At 35.7% G+C, this 21,077-nt stretch overlaps 1 protein-coding gene across 1 annotated transcript in view; it reads left to right on the forward strand.

Annotated features, from left to right (window-relative positions):
* Positions 1 to 21,077, forward strand: part of LOC114360193 (uncharacterized) — a 54,604-nt gene that overhangs the window by 20,773 nt on the left and 12,754 nt on the right. Inside the window, exon 3 of the mRNA XM_028314796.1 lies at positions 14,203 to 14,437. Coding sequence (XP_028170597.1) covers positions 14,203 to 14,437 — 235 coding nt within the window. The remainder of the gene's footprint in view (positions 1 to 14,202; positions 14,438 to 21,077) is intronic.

The raw sequence follows: 21,077 nt of genomic DNA on the forward strand, positions 1-21,077 counted from the left end.
TGCAGCTTCGTCTATTTTGACGTTTGTTCTCTTAGGTACAACAATAAATCATCGCTCAACTTTTAGCTACTAACTTACTGCCTAGAAATGAGAATGATACCTTTTAAATTATTTTTGAGTTACCTGTCTAGGGAAAATTCCCTTGAGCCTTACATCTCCCTTGTTGTTTTATGCGGAACTTTCAAGACTTTCAAGTCGGTAGGTTGTGTTCCTAAAGAAACAATGTTAACTTAGCTCTCGGCTGGTACACTCCTACGGCAAAAGGATCGCTCGAACAAAAGTTTTCCTTGTTATTCTAGAGCATGAATTCAGAGAACGAAATTTTTTACCTTTTAAATAATTAAAGTTGTAAAGGAGTTGCTATGATAGATCTTTTTTGTTACGTGTATATTACATTAATATTAAAATTATAAATACACTACACTAGCTGATACTAACTGATTATAAATACCGACAGACGTTGTCCTGTCTTAAGAAAAGTTAGTATGGCCCGTTAAGTTTACTCAATATCTTTAATTTCCGCGCAACTTCTTTTTTTTTCTTACTCAAGAAACTTATTTCATTGACAACAAAACAATTCAGAGAAATCGTTCACGCCTGATGCCATGACCAAGGAAAATAAGGATTTATTTTTATATTAGATAGGATGTAATTTTAAGTAGGTACATAATTGACTAACAACAAATCAATCTTTTACCGGTTTAATAAATAAATGTACAAGGTCTAAACGTTTAGAAAAGAACTTTATCAAAACGTTTTTTCCGCAACAAAACATTTCTCCGCAGGTTCCATTTGCTAAATTCACCGTGCACCAAGTAGTGGCATTGATATGAACGCTCTTTCTTTCGACTTACAAACAAAGCTTTGAAAAGGTTTCCTTCCACAAAGAAAGAGGCACAAAGGTTTATGAGTATTTCTCAAAAAAAATGTACGTAACGAAATAGTAGTAACGAAATAGTAAGGCCATAAGGCTTGTTATACATTGGCGAAATATTGTGAATGCTCTTCATTTATTCAATTCGAAATATTTGTAAGTATGCACCCAAATACGGGGTAATATTAAGGGGTTAGAAATAAAATAAGGGAGTAATCATTCGTACTATTTTAATAAAATTATTTTTGTTCCATCATGTTTATCCATTTTGAGTCGTTCTCTGTAAGCTTTTTGCCTTTCGGCATTGGTTTTTGGCGGCATTCCTAAAAAAACAAAAGAAGTAATCACATAAAAACGTAATCTAAATGATTTGATAATTTTTTGCTGGTGGCACTTCTGTAAAGCAGATAGTATCCAATCCTTTTGTTATTAACGCTCTATATTTTTTGAAATAAATTAAGTAGTGAATATTACTATGCTTAGTCAGGTAATAACAGTATACACTCAGCATTATGTTGTACTTTTTCGTAACGTAACGAAATTCGTAAAAAACGTAACGAAATATTAGACAAAATGAGATCAGAAACAAGTATTTTTTTGATAAAATTTGTTACAGCAAATATAAAAGCTTACTAAATGTTCGTACCACACGTATTACAAAAAATGGTTAAATGAAGACTTACCGTTCTATATAAAATCGCTGATTTTACTGCCTGTTACGAAAAAGTAATCCCACAAAACACACACGTTTTCACTAATTTTCGCGATAGATGTTATGGCGGAGACGTCAGGCCAACAGCCATTCAGAGTGCAGCTATTGTTGTCCGTGTAAAATAAATACGGAATTGTTCAGAAACCATGGGAAAGTAGAAATAAATCGTAACTAAAGAGTAAATAACGAAATAGTAAATGAGAGCGACTCATTTTGTTTTTTTGCTTTAAATTGCCAATTCATTATGACACCCCATAGAAAATCAATTTGATACAGAAACTGCGATTACTGTAGAACGATAATACAAAGAAATTTACAATAATTTAGTTACGTATCGCATTTTATGAAACAAAAACACATGAAAAAGCTAGGGTGGCAAACAGATTTTTGTATGAAAGGTAAAAAAGGACTATTTTTAAAATATCTAAATATTTGGTAATAAGTAGGATTATAGCTATAATTCTTCGTTATCTTAAAGATTAATATTCATCCTTCAAAATTGTGTGTGTGTTTTTTTTGTGTGATGATTTATAAATATAAAACTTTTGAACTGTTTCAAAGCACACTTTTTTTTTTCAAAATGTACATTTTTTTTGAGAAATACTCTTATTTAGACATTATAACATGTTGGAGCGAGTGCAGTGTTTCTAACGGAAAAGTGATAAGCATCAGATTAATATCGTAGTATCCCCTTTATGTTTTACACCTGCATTATTAATATCTAGGAGAGCATTGTCAATACCGGCACAAAGGGGTATTGTTCTGGTGTCTTCTGAAATTAGCATCCTTACAATACCTTTTAACTTGGATTTTCTATGGTGTAATTTGTCGTGTTTGAACACATAAAGGTATGTTTTTGTAATTTATGAAGCTTTGGCAAAATTAGACACTAATTTAATCTCAGAAATCTAATGCCCGCTACAAAGTCATCATGCAGAAAATTCCAAATAGGCACTAAGGCTGGATTGCACCATCTTACTTTAACTTTAGCAAACGTCAAAAGTCTGTCAAACTTCATACAAAAAACACCGGTTATCGTTATAGTTACAGTTAGGTGGTGTAACTCAGCCTTAATCGTTTTAATACACACACAAAGTAAACGTTTTAAGACAGAATACTTGCGGGACGCCAACTAAACGGCCTAGTTTCGCTTGACAAAACCCAGCTTTTAATACACGCTGTGAGCCAGGTTCCTGCGGCGTACCTACTAACCACTGTACGCTTGCAGATCTTTACCATGAGTAAGATACTACACATAATTTATTGGTGCATACGTTTACATTAATAATTTAAGTTCAGTAAGTACTGACAACACAAATGCTTCCATATGTTTTGACTTTTGTCCCCGATTTCTGAAGACCTCATTACAATTATGTAGTCTCAAAAGCTGAAGTTGGAAAATAGAAAATAATTCGAACCGCTATTTGTTTTAGTTATTAATTAAGCCACGTCTGCCTCTCGATTCACCGGCACTACAATAATGTACTTGGTCTGAATCTACCAGCAGTAGCTTGACCGCCAATCAGACCCGACCAATTAAGTCTGCGAGAACCCAAACTGTTCGGGACGCAACCAAATTAATCAGATGTAAATAGCAGTAGCCATTGGCTATCTAGTGCAAAACAAACGTGTTCAACTAGCTGTTTTCACTAAGCTTCGGCTACTTCAGTAGCGTGTTAGAGCCAAAGCACACGATGCGTTGCGGCACACCGCCCCGCAAAGATTTCGCAGAATCGCGCGGCAGATATTTCTATGTAAAGGTGGCAGTTTGCGTCGCGATAGAGCCAAGCGACCCAGACAAGAATTACTTGACTAGTTATTTGACTTAGGTCTTTATCTTGCTCACTAACTGGCGCTTCCTATACAATACATTTCCTAAAGTCAAGTAGGTAGCGGTCGCGGTCTCTGGTCTTAGGCTGGGTTAAACGTCAAAAATCTGTCAAACTCTATACAAAAAGCACCGGATATCGTTATAGTTATGGTCAAAGTTAGGTGGTGCAAATCAGCCTTAATCACTGTCTCGGTCTCTTGTCTCTGCCGCAGCATGAACCGTCTTTAGACGACGCAGCGACACCGCTCCGGCGTCGCACTGCTGCTGCAACGCATCGTGTGTTTTGGCTCTTATCTATGAACATAAACTCCAAAATTATGCGCATCCCGCTGAAGTGTTTTGATTAAATCGGGTCCTAGTTTCAGCCTTCTTGCCTCGACGGCAATCAGTGCCGCTTCGGCTGCGATATTCAACTCAACATGATTCTCTAAAGGTGCTGCGAAGTAAAATAAACTGATAAGCTAGATATCGTTTGTTTTCGGGTGGCTTTAAGGGGAATATTGTTATTTTGGAATAAGATATTTCATTCGCAACCTACACTAATATAATAAGAGGAAAGATTTGATTTTTTGATTTCTGGACCTATATGAAAAAATCATTTATAAATATAACTTACATATTTTTTATGAACATTGGTGGTACGAAGTTCGCAGAGGTGATATAATAAAATTATCGCAGTAATGGCGGGCTACCGCAAAGTCAACCGAAAAAGCAATATTTATTGCCGTTTTGTTGGGTTGGTAATTAGTAGAAGATTAACGTAGGCTTAACTATTATCTAAAATCACTGGCCAATTGCCAATTAATTGTTTTGGATAGTAATTAATATGTACCTATAATAGATAGTGTAATAGAGCTTAGCTTATCAGATATGAATTACACATTAGGGATCTACCAGATCTTAAAGTATAAGTATTTTCTATTACCTGACAGAAGTGGCTTTAAGAAAAAAGTTGATTTCAATGATCTGGCGTATTACATATTATGTGCTTGTAACATCTGAAAGACAAGCACATTGAGAGGGGCTCTGCATATCAATCCGCTGTTAAACATGATTCGGCAAATAAAAAGTTTTTTCATTTTGAATGAAGCGAGAAGTTCCGAATTGAACTCAAAACTTTGTTTACAAAAAAGGCCAAGGGGCAATGGCTGCCTACATGAAATATGCTATATTTCACGGGCAGACTTTTGACGTGGGTCCGCCAGGACTTAAAAAAAAAACGATGAATTTTCCTCTGATGTTCATTTTTAAAGTTTGTCACGTGTAGTTTTCTGTTTTATGACGAAAACCTATAAAATGTAGTCTGCTACCTTTTCACGTCTAACCCACAGTACCTACCAATCTTTGATGAACTTTTGAGAAGGATAAAGACAAGACTAACTAAGTACCTACTATTGAAACTACACAATGGCGGATAACAGACTGCTTTTATTTTATTTCTTTTCCATATTTAAACAGGTTACAGAAGCTATGACACTAGGTGGCGCTAGTTTAANTTTTCAAGGTAGTTTCTGTCGTAAGTAACCGAGGTACTATGTAGGCACCGGATGCTGATTAACTATTGACATACGAGTATTTTGTATAGTTTTTTTTAACATTGCCTACTTGCATAGCACGGTAACTTCACGGTATGCCGTGTGGTGACGGCAGAGTAGAATACATTTGTCACCAACCCCTACTCTTCCCGCGGGTGTCGTAAGAGGCGACTTAGGGACCACACATCAACCAGAGAACGGGCAGCAGCGCTCTCTGACAAACATCAATCTTTTAAACTGCGATCTCCAACCCGCCTGCCAAGCGTGGGGATTATGGCAAAACCCTCCACTATAGTGGAGGAGGCTCATAGTCCAGCAGTGGACTGTAAAGGGCTGTTGATGATAGCACGGTAATAGATATTACCTACCCAAGCGTATAGTACCTGCACATGTAAACTTCGTGGCATTTAAACATACTATGTAAGCTTAAAGGGCAAATTGGTGAAAGCTTCCAACAGTTTTATATGTACTTGAATACATTAATTCTTAACTTTACTCTGTTGGCCTCCTTTGTCTCACTGTTGTCTGACAGGCCAACAAATTTACTGCACTATAAAACAGCTGTACACACATTCACACAAGCAACTTTATTGCTATACCTACAGAGTGAGTTTTCATATTTAACCGTAGACCGTTACCAAGCACACAATGGATTGTAGACAACTATTTGATCAACCCATAAATTATCACGATGTTTTCAATACGACAATTTGTGTACTGAATCCATTACTTTAATGGCCCACAAAGCCCCTAACTTTGAGATTTGTATTGACGCAAAGGATGATCAAATTGTAACTGTGAAAGATATTTTATGTGATTACTAGCTTTTGCCCGCGGTTCACCAGCGTGAAATTCAGTTTGTCACAGATCGTCATAAATTATAGCCTATATGTTATTCTGGGTTATAAACAATAATACTGTAAAGTTTCATCAAAATCCGTTCAGTAGTTTTTGCGTGAAATAGTAACAAACATCCATCCAGACATCAAAACTTTCGCATTTATAATATTAGTAGGATTATAAAGTGGATATTGAGAGGCAATAGATAACTCTAATTATGTACCGCGTATTAAACATGTTAATACAATAAACGTTTAAAAATAACTCTTTCAATCGACCTTTCTCAAAAAGAGATGTTGCGCAAGCCAATTTACAAACGTCGTCGTATTTTTAAACAACCTTTCCCTATTTTAATTCTGATGGCCGATGCAATTCATTCTAATTGTGCTGAAGAAATCCTTGTTCTGAAAATAGTTTCGCCAATTTTAAAGACATTCTTCATAATCTTTAAATATAATAATTTACTACGTTCACTTCAGTTTTCTGACGTAAAATATCCAAGTTTGCGGTTCATGTCATAAAATCATTAAACACAAAGTTCTAAACCCACGACCTTTATCTAGCTCTATAAGTCTAAAGTCTAATGCCCATTTTTACCATCAATCCCTAATCTTTAAGTGACCCCTATGAAAACAAAAATCCTGTTAAATGTCACCATAGGGGTCACTTAAAAATTAGGGATTGATAGTGAAAACGGGCGTAACTCTCTGGAGTCTGAAAATAAATTGCTGAAACCTTACAACTTTAATAGAACTGAAACAACTCCTGAAACTACCACATAACTAAAACAATTTACTTTTATTTAACCATTATTTTATCTAAACTCGATTATAGTTCGATGGTGAATCGATTCATCTCGCGGGTCAGATAACTGACAGCTCTACGTCACGTGACCTTGCGCGTGTGACGTAGACGCGACGCGCGCGCACACAGATGCAGCGCTGTCTCCATGCGACATGATAGTGGTTGACGACAGCTATTGTTGTCTGGGGACCGTAGAATAAGGCGCGGACTACATGAAATATGGGAAATCGTGAAGAACTGAAACTGGAACTAATTGTCCGCGATTTTTCATGAAACTGGATGATGTGTAATGTAGTTTTACTACGTTTGGTAAATCTTTTTTTTTTTTTGACGAAAAGCCCAGACTCTCGTTTGGTAGATTATTTCAGAAGTCAAAAAGCTATAAAAGTTTACCTTAATGCCAGTAACAGTAGCACTAGTATAAAAGTGAATTACCTACTTCACTTGTATTGATTGTACATTTGTACAATCTCCTGAAAAACAAAGTAACTGTTCAAAGATTGTTTACTTACTACGAGTATTATATACATTTATCGAACGACAAATTGACGTCAGTTGTTTGCCAAAAACAACTTTCATACGTGTTCATGAAGACAAACTTAAGACTATACAATTTTATTCAAAAAATTTTTAGTTAACTTTCAGTCGGGTACTAAAACATAATAGAGAAGGATATAGATAGTAAACGATATTTTCCCTTATTTTTCCATCTCGGATTTTCCCGGCAAAGATATTAATTGTCACGAAACCGATAAAATAAGATTGATAGGAATTGGATACTGCGCAATGTTTTAAAATGTGGAGTAAACAAAAAATACTTAGAACAAACAATTGCGTAACTAAATAAGTACCTACATAAGTACAAAACAAATCCTTATCTATGAAATACCTACTGTACTCAATCGTATAGACAACTTCCTTGTTTTGTATATCCGTATCTTTTAAAATGTAAATAGGTAAGTCGTAGCCCATAAAATGTGTTATTTTTCATGTTTTCATGCCAAACATGCTTTTGATTAATAAAGCATGGAGTAATTTATAGTTAGTTAAGTCAAATTGTAACCTTAACCTCTTATTACTTAATAGTTACTACCTAAACTACTTCCTTGTAACTGAGCAAGTTTCAACAATGATTATTTTACGTTTTCCTTAATAACTGTTATTCCTATAAATAGATTTACTACTAACTGTTTACTCAGTAGTACTACTGTTTAAAGAGGTCGACGTGAGGAGAATCATTCAGGACATAAAGTATAAAACGAGTTAGTGTAAGGATGACAAATATTTAACACAAGCTGTGCCCGTGACTTCGTTAAATGGAAATCATTTTTCTGAGCAAAATGCATTACCCCCTTACTAATAAAACTTACACGCTCGTTGAACAGTGTTTTAAAGTGACGTTTAGTATGGAGATGTCATTTTAAAACAGTGATCAACAACTGTGTAACGTTTTATTAGTAAGGGGGTTAGTTTGTACCAAGATTTCCTTTTCTATATTGTAACAGTGAATGATATAAATCCCTACATTTTTGCTATCGATGCTATTGGCAGATAAATCGATCATTCATAACAATTGATCAACTATGTGAATCAGAATATAGAGTTTAGGTACTTTTTTAAATAGATTACACAATAATATCGACACTGTAGTAATATTGACCTCCTTGTTAAAGCGATTGAAAGGCATTTAAATATGTAAAATACCGATATTTAATTTAATCTTGCTTTGGAAAATGCAGATGTTGAGTTTATTCAGTAATAATTTTATCAATAAGCTTCTCAAGTACCAGTAAACCGGCTGAATGTAATTTTAAAAGCTACTTATAGGTATTAATGACAGCTATTTGTATTCTACATGCTAATTGAAATTAGTATTAGCTGTTTTAAATTCGAATGTGCATATAAAATCTGTGTCGCTGTAAAATACATAAAATATTTATAATTTTGTGATGTAGCAGGATTTTAATCATTTTTGAAGGACTTTTTGACACGTTCCAGTCTCTCTAGATAGAAAGAATATACCGAGCCAAAATGTAGATTTTATACAGTAATTCATTCTGGATTTAGAGTATTTTCAATCAAAAAGTATCGCCAAGAAAAACATTCACATTTGTTTCTCTTAAAAAAAGAAAGAACGAGGAACTCGTTAAAATGGAAGCCAAAGCGTCCAAAAACAATTAGGCGTGTTACATAATGTTTCAAGAGAAAAATGCCGTTCCGTCCGAAACTCTACATGAATGGAATTGGTCTGCGGTGTCATTGTCCTGAAGAAAAAACTTGTCGTTCAAATGTGCACCTTAAAATTATGGCAATAAATACTTTGAGTTAAGATGCCGTCTGGCCAAAGGTAATGACCACTCGAGATATCGAGATACAGGCATTTGTTTTTTTGCTCTTAAAGTAAAGAGTACAGTCGCAGTGATTAAAGGCACATCTCTAGAATTTGTCGAGCTTTTTCATACTTACTGGATAATGAAAAAAAAGGGTAGGTAATACTTATTTCGTCCGCAAAAATCAAAGTTTAAGAGACTGCATTTGAAAGAAACTCACTTAATATTTTAGGGATCTACTAGTTAGTTATTAGTTTTTTTCCAGCCGACGCAAAAACTTTTGAGAAAGGTTTAATTAAAGACACATAAGAATTAATGTTTTAATTTCTAACGTGTCAAACAGGGTGTTACCAACCTAAGCCTATAATTTGCTGATATGGAAAGTTACAGTTAGTGTAACTAACTAATCCAGTCGTAATAAATAAGTGTTAATACACATTTTCCGTAGTTCGAACTTTGAAGACTAGATTATCATTCATTTGCTGATAATGTCTAGTTTTCATGAATATTAACCAAATGAAACCGATCCAATCAAAATGCAAAGCTAGAATTGTACAACTATGTTCACCTTGTTTGGAGTTACATCGACTCTAGTTGATAAATCTACGATTTCATTACCTAGTCGAAGTTTATACTACGAAGATTAGAGGACGGGATAAGAAGTTCGTTTTAAGGTAAACTACAGACTCGACAGAAAGTTGTATCTTAGAGCTAAACGTATTTTCAGACTATTCAAAATACTTTCGAGAGAACACTTTTACTTTTTAACTAAAAAATTCAAGCGAAGGGAAAAACTTTTACTGCATTTAATATTATGTGGGACACCTGCCATTCAAGTCCAGTGTGGAATCGCAGTCCATTGCGAATTGCTTCCCAGAATCGGCCCCATACAAACCTGATTTGTTTTTTCAAAATGGCAGCTTGAATTTTTAACAAGTTCCTATTAGTATTTTCGCCTCGGTGCGGGTCCACATTTTTGTTTTCATGAATAAAATGGACACTCGGATGCTATATTGTTGTGAACGGATGCAGACGCATTGTTTTAAAAGTTGATATTTGTAAATAAACGCAAAGAATGACGTTGTATTTACTTTCTCACGGTGCGTTTCGTTCTTTGTTAATAAATTGGAATGCACAACATTACGGTATTTGTTCTGCAGTTCATTTAAAGTTGAAGCCGTTGTAGACTTCGCGACTACTTTTTAAAAACATTATTTTGTTTCGCATTAATAATCTCATAGTATTATCTGCGTTCTTTTATTGTATAACGTTTTTTGAATTTTTGAAATCATGAAATTCACTGTTTACCTGCCTGCATTAAAAGTGGCTTTTAACTTCTCTATTAGGTACCAGTGGTTAATCAAAAACTTGATTGAATATGATTTACGACGCCATCGATCAACATTAGTAATCAATTTACAATCTTAACTGACTTTATTAGATTTTTATTGCAAGAAAGTAGAACTTATATTAACTGGCGATCGTAAAAGGAAAAATAATTATTTTCTTAAAAAATAGAAACAAATTATCTGAGTTTACAACGTCTTTACATAGTTCCATGGCCTTATCAAAACCGATACTAATATTGGTTAATATCAAATCTAGTGTAAACCAGAACTTTGGAGTTTGGTCAGACGATCAGAAGGTCGTTCGGGTGGATCTGATACCTTATCAAGTAACCTAGAGTTATGACTGTTAGGTATTTTTGGTGTGTTCTAATCTTTTTCAAAATCATTTATTTGGTTAATCATCACCCAAAAACGTACTACGATAATCTGACAAATATTTTTGTTTTCTTGAACTTTGTCATTGTTTTTAAAAGATTGCAGGTAGTTGTTTACATTTGTCGTTCTAAGAAAATGTAGTATCATCATGAACTATTACTTATTACTGATTGATAACAAGATAATCCAAAGACAAGTAATCCAAAGGTTGCAAAGATTTTCCATTTTCTCCGGTCTTTGGTCAGCCTGTGGCAAGCTCATACACCTACACATCGTATTTCGAATCTCGTTAGATGTTCATAACTTAGTAACACTTGCAAATAAACTCAAGGACCCAAATATTTCCAAATTTTCTGGACTCATATTTTTTGTCCAACATACACTGGATCATCAATTCTTCCTGAGATTAGAACCAACTTCAATTGCTTTCACGCGAATGACGCAAACTAAGTACCTATTACGTACACCAACGATAATAAAAGTAAGACGTATGCATATCAGGTGTTTCATCAGCTGACCATACTAACTCCTACAAGCTTATCATCTCCTATTATTCTAAGTACTACTAATTATTTTATATTTTTATATATTCCACTCGTCTTCTCATGCCACAATAGGAAAGCCACCTAATCACCTTTCTCCAAAGTCCACGTGCGCCTGCGCACGTCGGCCCCACCCACACATACAAATCAACACACACACAAGGATCACTCATAAATTCGCGTTCGATAAGAGAAATCACCGCGGAAACTTTGCCGATGTGATAAGGTCGCGAATTGTGGGTTTGATAGTAGGTAATTGGGTATAGGGAGAAAACTGTCCATGTTCGGTTGCGTGACTTAAGACTGTAATGTAATTTTCACGATTTTGGAATTCTATGTGTATAGTAAACTGGCAGAAGTATAGCCTAGAAAAAGAGACTATTTTCACCTCGCGGTCATATTGATAAAGAGTCTTGTGTAGGCAGAATCTATGAGATTTTATAGGCTGAAGTCAAAAGTTTAAAAATAATTTTATAATCCTTATTAGCTTAGATTTGATCAGAGTGATTAAATATGCTTCTTGAAATTTTGAAAGCAAATAAATTTTCTCGTAGAAAATTAACAAACTACTGTAGCTGTAGTTCCGTACATTTCATGTTAAGTACATACAACGTCATAATAGCTCAAATATGTATAGAAAATTAATCTATAGTAGATATTACTCGTAGATTAGATAGATGACATGTTATCCAAGATAATTACTATGTATTAGAATCACGCTTCCTTAAGATACACGACAATGTATCTTAGAATTAGAAGCTTAACCGACATAATCCAGTTAACTCTCTATAAACAAGAGACTACTTAAATAGTTATAACTAATAAGCATTGTTAGTTCTAATTAGAACTCAAAACGGACGACCACGTGTAAAGTGGCATTAGCACATTATTCAATAAAGTTGTGCTGCGCTCGTGCCAGGCTGATAAACGTACTTTATCATTATGTCTTCACGCATTATCCACACTTAAAAGTCTCACGAACAGAACGATACGAACATAAATAAGTACAATAAAAAGAGACATTTCAAGATAATTATGTAGTACAACAGGAGCCTAAATGTCTTTCAGCAAAACGATGCGACTAAAACGATACTTAAAATTTAGTTAAAAGTATTTATTGTAACACTAGCTTTCCGCCCGCGGCTTCGCCCGCGTGGAATTTTGTCTGTCACAGAAAAACGTTATCGCGCGCGTCCCTGTTTCAAAAACCGGGATAAAAACTATCCTATGTTCTTTCCCGGGACTCAAACTGTCTCTATGCCAAATTTCATCAAAATCGGTTGCGAGGTTTAAGCGGGAAAGCGTAACAGACAGACAGACAGACAGAGTTACTTTCGCATTTATTAGTTGGGAAGTTGGGATTTATCATGATATGAAAGAGATTTCATCCAGATAGATTTCATAATATTACGCAAAGTTGAAAAAACTTAGGTTCTAGCTCTCTGGCTGGTTATTAAAGAAAGGCCTATTTACTCGTATAATCTCAAAGGAGCAGTAGATCTAAAATCGTTTCCGTACCTTTGAATCTATTCGTCCCTACCTACATGCATGAAAAAACAGCATGAAAATACTAAAATAGCATTTTTAAGTATCTCTACAATGGTTTTATATGAGATAAAATAACTTCTCAAGATCTCCCTGCCTCGTACGTGAGCCCCTGAAAGTCTGTAATTGTTCCTTCACTTTGCAACTTTCTCAAGAAGTATCAAATATTGACAGCACGATTCAGCTGCGCGTGCGCGTCCTGTTTGGCAAACAACAAGAAGAAGGTGTACTTGGGACATTAGCACTTATTCTGACGCTTCTGCTGTTGATGGAAGAAATTAGTCACTAATAATATTTGAATTTAAGTATGCAAGATTAGGATTAAGAATATTTGAATTGAAATATGCAGACCACAACTAGTGTACTTATTAATATAATGTCTAACAAGTATTGGCGCCAGTGATGAGATAGTAATAAATCAGTGTTCAGGTACACAGTACACTACTCTTCCACTATGGCCCAATGGAGATTGAAGTAATTTTCATATTTATTTTGCTTGAAAAAATATATTAGTCAAATCATAACTTTATATCGACTGCCATGCATACTTTCATCAAAGCACGTTACATTAGATTTCGTTATTTCGCATGAAGCTCCTATATCAAACAATCCACACACATGTAATCAGTGCAGAGCCCCAATCATTTTCGTAATACCAACGTTGGCCACCTCAATACCTCAATACCTCCCTACCGCAGGCAGTACATAATGAAATACTAAGTTTTGATTGTTCAACATAATACCACACAAAGGCAATCATATCGTGAACAGTAAGACATGAAATGCTGATTGGATCGTGTTTGCAGGACATAGTACTGACTGTATTGAACATCTAATGCACTAAAATCTTATCAGAAGACTCTAACTACAGTTTATGGCAAAGAAATTGTATTGCGATTGCCACTAAAAAACTTTAAAGACACGCTGACGTCGCTGACACATGTGGGTTAATTCTAGAGTCGTATAGTTACGAGTATTTCCAAAATTAAAACTATGACATCGTTGTCTCAAAATACTGTACTTATATACGACATAAATAAAACATGAACCGCTAATTCTCAGAGTGTACTTACACCGGAACGTCACTCTGTCGTCATATGTTGACATGAGCAAAAACCTGCGCGGTCGGTCGGCGCATAGGCTTGCGCGGGCGTCACTGAGTAGGTAGTTAATTAAATTACTGAGATCTGAGATAGCGTTTTGGCAACAGTATTTATCATCCAATTACATGTAGATGTATATTAGATATGAGGGAACTGCATATGCGAATTATTTTCAGCATTTTTGTTCGTTCGTTCATTAAATAAGTTGCTTAGTACTCCATGACATACGGTTTCAAACTTTTGGTTGTCAATTAGGTTGGCTTCCATTCCAATCCGTGAACCGATTTCACATAGGTTTGTATCTTTCTTTATATTTACCCTTCTAAATGGTCCTCTTTAGAATTGAGCTCGTGTATACGTAGGCCAATAACAACAGCCAGTCTACACATTTTATACAGCGAACTGATTTCTTTTTCTATTGTTCCAGCATCGCGACGAAAACGTCTCAACCCTTCCACGTGGCCCTGGCCATCGCAGTACTGGTGTTCTGGCTGAGCAGTCCCGGGTCGGACTCGAGTCTTCGTGGGTGGCGAGCGCTCTACGTCGGCGCCGTCGCTACGCACCTCGGCGCGCAAGTGTGGATGACGCTCGTGTCAGGTCAGTAGCAGTGCATTATAGCATAGTCTCAGCCCTAGAAAGCCCTTCTTACGCACTGAGCACTCTGGATACGAGTCAATTTTGGCCAATACTTTTTTAAGAAGAAAAGGCCCCTTTTATCCTTAAATGCTCAGGGCCCCCAGTAACTTAAAGACAGCCCAGCCATCCACTATCCATTGCCATGCTGATGCCAGTTTAATAAAATCATGCAGTTCGTTCGTTCGTTTCAGCCGAAAGATGTCCACTGTTGGACAAAGGCCTCCCCCAAGGATTTTCACAAATCACGTAGTAGTCTCAAATTTTTTAAGACAAATCTCAAGTCTCTGTCATGGTGTGGCTGTTCTGGTTGAGCAGACAGGGTTCCGACACATCAGGCCGCGCTTAGACTCGGTTTGATCTTGTACTTTTAATATAATTAACCGACATTGAAATCTCACTAGTAACTGTTAGGCCGAGATGACTGAAAACTGAAAGAATAAAGTATGGTGAAGGCAAATGAAAATATAGTGGGCTCATTTCAAAACAAATTTGGAGAGACCGAAGAACTGCACCTAAAAGTATGTTAACACAAATAATAAACAAAGATAATGGATCCTACCTTTTGTTTCTTATTATTTGTCATAACCCGGATCTGGTTTAAGGAGATAAAATGCTTCAATATCGGTTGACTGATGTGTAGTTACTACCATCTTTACTTGTCAGAAGATAACTTATTGTACAGTTCAAAATCTTCAGCTATCCGAATCAGCTTCTAAAGGATTTTTTTGAGTTCACGAGACTTGTTATTCTTGTTAACAACTTCGTGCCTATCAGTTCCAAAATGAGGGACACTTAAGTAGACTGTCATTAAGTCATTAAGTTTTTATGAGTTTTTGGAGAATATTTTTGAGGCATTAAGATTTAACCAAATTTTTGTTGGAAACAATCAAAATATAATTCCCACAAAACGAATTATTCTTTTAGGTTTTCCAATTATGAAAAAAGTTTACTACCAAATCACGATTTTGATTCCACCATAACATCATTGATTGGTAAAGGAAATCTTTACAAAAAAGTGGACAAAGATATGTATGAGGAAATAATACAGTTTGATAAAATAGTTATCTTGCTATGTATTATACCTACTAGAAGCGCCTGATCAATCGATCTAAACTAGTAAGAATGAAATACAGACGCCAGCAGTTCAGACAACACTTTTCTGTTGCAATATCGCCCGTATTAGATTCTATGCGGATATCTGTATTGAAACTACACAATGGCGGATAACAGACTGCTTTTATTTTATTTCCTTTCCATATTCAAACAGGTTACAGAAGCTATGACACTAGGTGGCGCTAGTTTAATTCGTTACACTTATAACACTCTCTCCTAACGAAATAAACTAAATACTGTTCCAACTAAAACATAAAACAGAACAATATTCCTTGGAACAATCTTAAACTTCTGATATGCCCATTAAATCTAAAAACTTATGATGTTTATTAGCACTAAGACTCTTTGTCAACAAATCAGCTGGCATGTTGGATGTTGAAACATAATCAAGTTTGACTTGACTATCATGCACACATTGCCTTACAAAATGATGTCTCACTTCTATATGTTTTGTGCGCCTATGAAACAAAGGATTAACAGCCAACTTAAGTGAACTCTGACTATCACTATACAAACATATAGGTACATCACACATTGTTCCAAACATTTCACATAAAAGACTTTTCAAATACAGAGCCTCTTTACAAGACTCGGAGAGCGCCATATACTCGGCTTCTGTACTCGAAAGCGCGACAGTTCTCTGCTTTCTTGATTCATATGATACAACACATCCAGACATAATGAAACAGTACCCAGTATATGACCTTCTGTCTAAAGTGCATGATGCCCAATCAGCATCTACAAATCCATGCAATAATGAATTATTTTTCTTGTACACCAAACCATAACTTTTAGTTTTCTGTAAATACTTCAACAATCTCTTTAAATGTTTCCAATGAGTTTCATTAAAACAACTGTTAAACTGACTTAAATAACTTACACTAAAAGCTATGTCAGGTCTAGTCAATACAGATAAGTACATAAGGCTACCTACTAACTGTTGATATGGATATTTATTTTCACAACTATCAACATCCTTTTCCAACTTTAAATTCACTTCCATAGGTGTGTCTGAAGTGTAACAATTTGACATATTGAACTTATTCAAAATTGTGTTTATATATTGTTCCTGGTCAACAGTAATACAGTCTTTCATAACTTTAACTCTCATTCCTAGACATTGCTTTATCTGACCTAAATCTTTTATTTTAAATTTATTTATTAACTCACTTTTCAGCTGATCATAAGAACTTTCACAGTTATAGAATACGAAAAAATCATCAACAAATAATGCAATAAATACTTTAACATCATTATTACACAACATAAAAAGACATGGCTCATTATCAGATTTTTTATAACCTAAGTTCAACAAGCATTCCTCTACTCTGATATACCAGGCTCTGGCAGACTGTTTCAAGCCATACACTGCTCTATTTAGCTTTAACACTTTGTTATCACAATTTTCAAAATCTGAGCACTCTGGTATTTCCATATAGACATTTTCTTTTAAATAACCATTCAGAAATGCTGTAGGTACATCGAGATGATTAATTTTGAAATCATATTGAACACTTAAGGCAAATAAAAGTCTTAAAGTGGAATACCTCACTACCGGTGAGAAGGTCTCTGTGAAGTCGACACCCTTCTTCTGGGTAAAACCCTTGGCAACCAGTCTAGCCCTGAAGCGCACTCCACCATCGCTGTTTAGTTTCTTTTTAAATACCCACTTATTCTTGACTATGGTAGCATTATCTGGCCTATCCACTAGTGTCCAAGTGCCATTATCATCGAAAGACTTCAACTCATCTTGAATTGCACTTTTCCACTGCTCTTTTTCAGGTCCATTCATGACTTCATCTAATGAAATTTGTTCCCCTGTCACTTCCTCCACGCACATATTAGCAAATGTGAATCTATCTGGTTTTCTTCTTACACGTTTTTCTGGAACATTTTCCACATCTGGCTGTGTAGTGACATGAGTTTCCTCGGGGCTCATAGTGTCATGAAAGCTGGTGTCAGACTCACTTGAATCTGGAACATAAGTTGGATCACTTACATTATGTCCTTCAACATCTGTGACATCTGTCTGACTGCCCAGAGTTTGGTCTTGAGAGTGGTCTAATCCTTGGTTATCTTCACTATTCTTTACTGGCAGATTGCTGGTTGTGTTATCCTCGTCCTTCATGTTCTGATTAGAGTTTTCCATGACCACAACATCTCTGGCAATAACAATTTTCCGCTGATCTGGATTGTATAAGCGATAGCCTTTTGTGTTTTCCGAATAGCCAACTAGGATCATCTTGTTTGCTTTCTTATCCCATTTACTGCGCTTCTCTTTCGGAACATGGACCATTACTGGACTACCGAAAATTCGCAGGTGACTCAGATTCGGTTTTCTGCCCGTCCATACTTCAAAAGGTGTAACATCGCATTCCAATCCTGCTGCTGGTGATCTATTTTTTATATAAACTGCTGTGTTAACAGCTTCAGCCCAAAACTTTTTCTCTAACTGAGCATCAAAAAGTAGACATCTGGCTTTTTCAATAATAGATCTATTGTATCGTTCTGATACACCATTTTGCTCCGGAGTGTATGCATTTGTCTTCTGATGAACTATGCCACTTTGCTTCAAGTATTCCTCCATCTCAGTTGAGCAGAATTCACCTCCATTGTCAGATCTTAGAACCTTTATCTTCCTGGATTTCTGGTTTTCTACTAACGTCTTGAATTCCTTGAAGTATCTGAATGTCTGATGTTTTGACTGTAGAAAGTAGACAAAGCACATTCTGCTATAGTCATCTACAAATAGCAACATGTATCTGGCCATTCCGAGCGAACTGTTCTCCATTGGTCCACAAAGGTCTGTGTGAACCAAGTCCAGCACATTCTGACTTTTACAAACACTTATAACAAAGTTAACTTTAAACTGTCGGTTATTGTTGTAGATTTTCGCGTTTTAAGTTCTGTTTTTAAAAAATGCCAAGCCAAAAATCCACGAATAAATTATTATATTTCAAATAATAATTTTCTTTCTTACTTTAGTTAGTATGATTCTCCCAATACATTATAAATGATATTTTTTTAAATGGTAATGCGAATCTGAGGGAATAAACTGGTAAAAATAAGTTAAAAAACTCACTTGTCCATCCAGTTAACTCGAGTTACGTAACTCGAGTTCAACCCGAGTTACGTGGATTTTAACTCGGGTTAAATCGAGTTTTGTTTTTCCCGAGTTGGCCCATCACTAATACGTGTCATAGTAATGACGTCATCAGAATATTTCTTTCAGTTTTTACTACTCTGATTATGCGAGTATCTTATTCTTACTAGCGACCCGCCCCTGCTTCGCACAGGTACAATGTATTATACTTAAAAACCTTCCTCTTGAATCACTCTAACTATTAAAAACAGCATCAAAATCCGTTGCGTAGTTTAAAAGATCTAAGCATACATTGGGACAGACCGACAGGAAAGCGACTTTAGTTTTTTATGTAGTGATATTGAAGTGATAGAGCGTCCTCCTGAAATACTGAAATTGCACGTGTCTCTTAATACTTAGTTGAAATAATTGGAACAATTCTATTTGTTACAATATTCCGGAAATGCTAAGGCATTGAGCAAATAAAGGCGAGGACGGCGTAATAAAATACATTTAACCTCTGCATATTTGGGACTCACTCATAGAGCCGTTAGCTGCAAGTGTTTATTAGTTTTGATTGCTTGTAATAACTCATAAACATCGGTCACTCTTAGTTTTGAACGGATTGCATCATTGAGATGTTTTGTTGGACCGACCAATTGTAACGTTAATGATTCACAATAAAAGAAAATTAAATCCTATTTAACTATCTAATAGTGCAGCGTAGGACGTTCAGCCACAAGGTGGACCGACGACCTCATAAAGGTAGCAGGAAGGCGCTGGATGCAGACCGCCACCAACCGGCCATTGTGGAAATCATTGGGGGAGGCCTATGTTCAGCAGTGGACGTCCTATGGCTTAAATGATGATGATGATTATGACCTAGATAAGTTAGATTAGATATAAGAAACAAAGATGGATGTATACTTCCTTTTACAGCTTATAAGCTCATTTTATATCATCCACTTGTAATTAGAAACGTTCCTGCGTCCATTTGAGTCTTTTAGATGATACTGTCTGATCATTCTACTATACTTTATTAATAGCACTCCATTATCTTGTGGTGGTCGCATGAATATGGCGCTTAACTGCTGTGCAATTTTCAGTCTTAACTCTTAAATTAGGTCAATTCTGATCCGATTATGAACTCTAAAGTTGATACTATGGTGTCTCCTTACATTCTGATTCACTCCTTAAATTCGTGGCTTTTAGAAAGGTTTATCGACCTTATTTTATTAATTAATTTGCTGTGATTGTGTAATACGATAATATCTGAGATCTGATCTGAGATAAGTTTAAGGTTTCTACTTAAGAGCGTTTACGCCGTTTGGCGCAAAAACAGTACTTTTTCAACTCGTTACAATCATTAACCAGTAATACTACAAATATGTTATAGGCATAAATAGTTAGGCAATTTCGTCGTCTAAATAGTTAATTGAGAAAATATTGCGATTAGTTGAGTATTCAAGAATTATATCAAGATAAGTCCACACAGGTTTTGTAAATTTCCACTTTAGCGTCAGTTTACAAGCTGAAATTTTTATAAAAATACTGTGAAAACGATTTAACAAACATTTATATCCTATAGCATAGATCCTTGGGCAAATAGTTATCTGAGAAAATTTTTAGATTTAAGCATTTTACAATAAGAAATCACAAATTAAAAAAACGTGAAATACCCAAAAATCAGAATTCACCTCCATTGTCAGATCTTAGAACCTTTATCTTCCTGGATTTCTGGTTTTCTACTAACGTCTTGAATTCCTTGAAGTATCTGAATGTCTGATGTTTTGACTGTAGAAAGTAGACAAAGCACATTCTGCTATAGTCATCTACAAATAGCAACATGTATCTGGCCATTCCGAGCGAACTGTTCTCCATTGGTCCACAAAGGTCTGTGTGAACCAAGTCCAGCACATTCTGACTTTTGCTTTCACTCATAGGAAACGGGAGCCTTGTTTGCTTGCCCTCGCAGCAAATTGTGCAACTGGATTTGTCAATTTCGCTTTTCTCTTGGAATGTCACGCCGTCAACCACTCCATTCTTCATTTTGCCAAGGTCTTTTGAGTTTATGTGACCTAGCCGCCTGTGCCATGTAGTTACTGATGTTTTTACTGTCGCTGCCAAAACTTGCTGTGACCTTGCTATGTTCAATCTATAGACATTGTTCTCTAACTTTGCTTCACCAATGCATTCATTCTGGGAGTTGTAGATAAAACAGCCTTTCTTGTTGAAAACCACTCTGTTTCCACTCGCAATGATTCTACTCACAGACAGCAAATTAGCGGTGAGGTTAGGAACACATAAGACATTCTTTACATTTACTTCATACTGCTTGTTTCCTACTGCAGTCGTAATCTGTAAGTCTCCTGAACATATTACTTGCACACTGGTCTGATTTGCCAC

Source organism: Ostrinia furnacalis, unplaced genomic scaffold (genome assembly GCF_004193835.3).
Source record: "Ostrinia furnacalis isolate ACB-3 unplaced genomic scaffold, ASM419383v2 OfSCF0319, whole genome shotgun sequence".
Classification (NCBI taxonomy): Eukaryota; Metazoa; Arthropoda; class Insecta; order Lepidoptera; family Crambidae; genus Ostrinia; species Ostrinia furnacalis.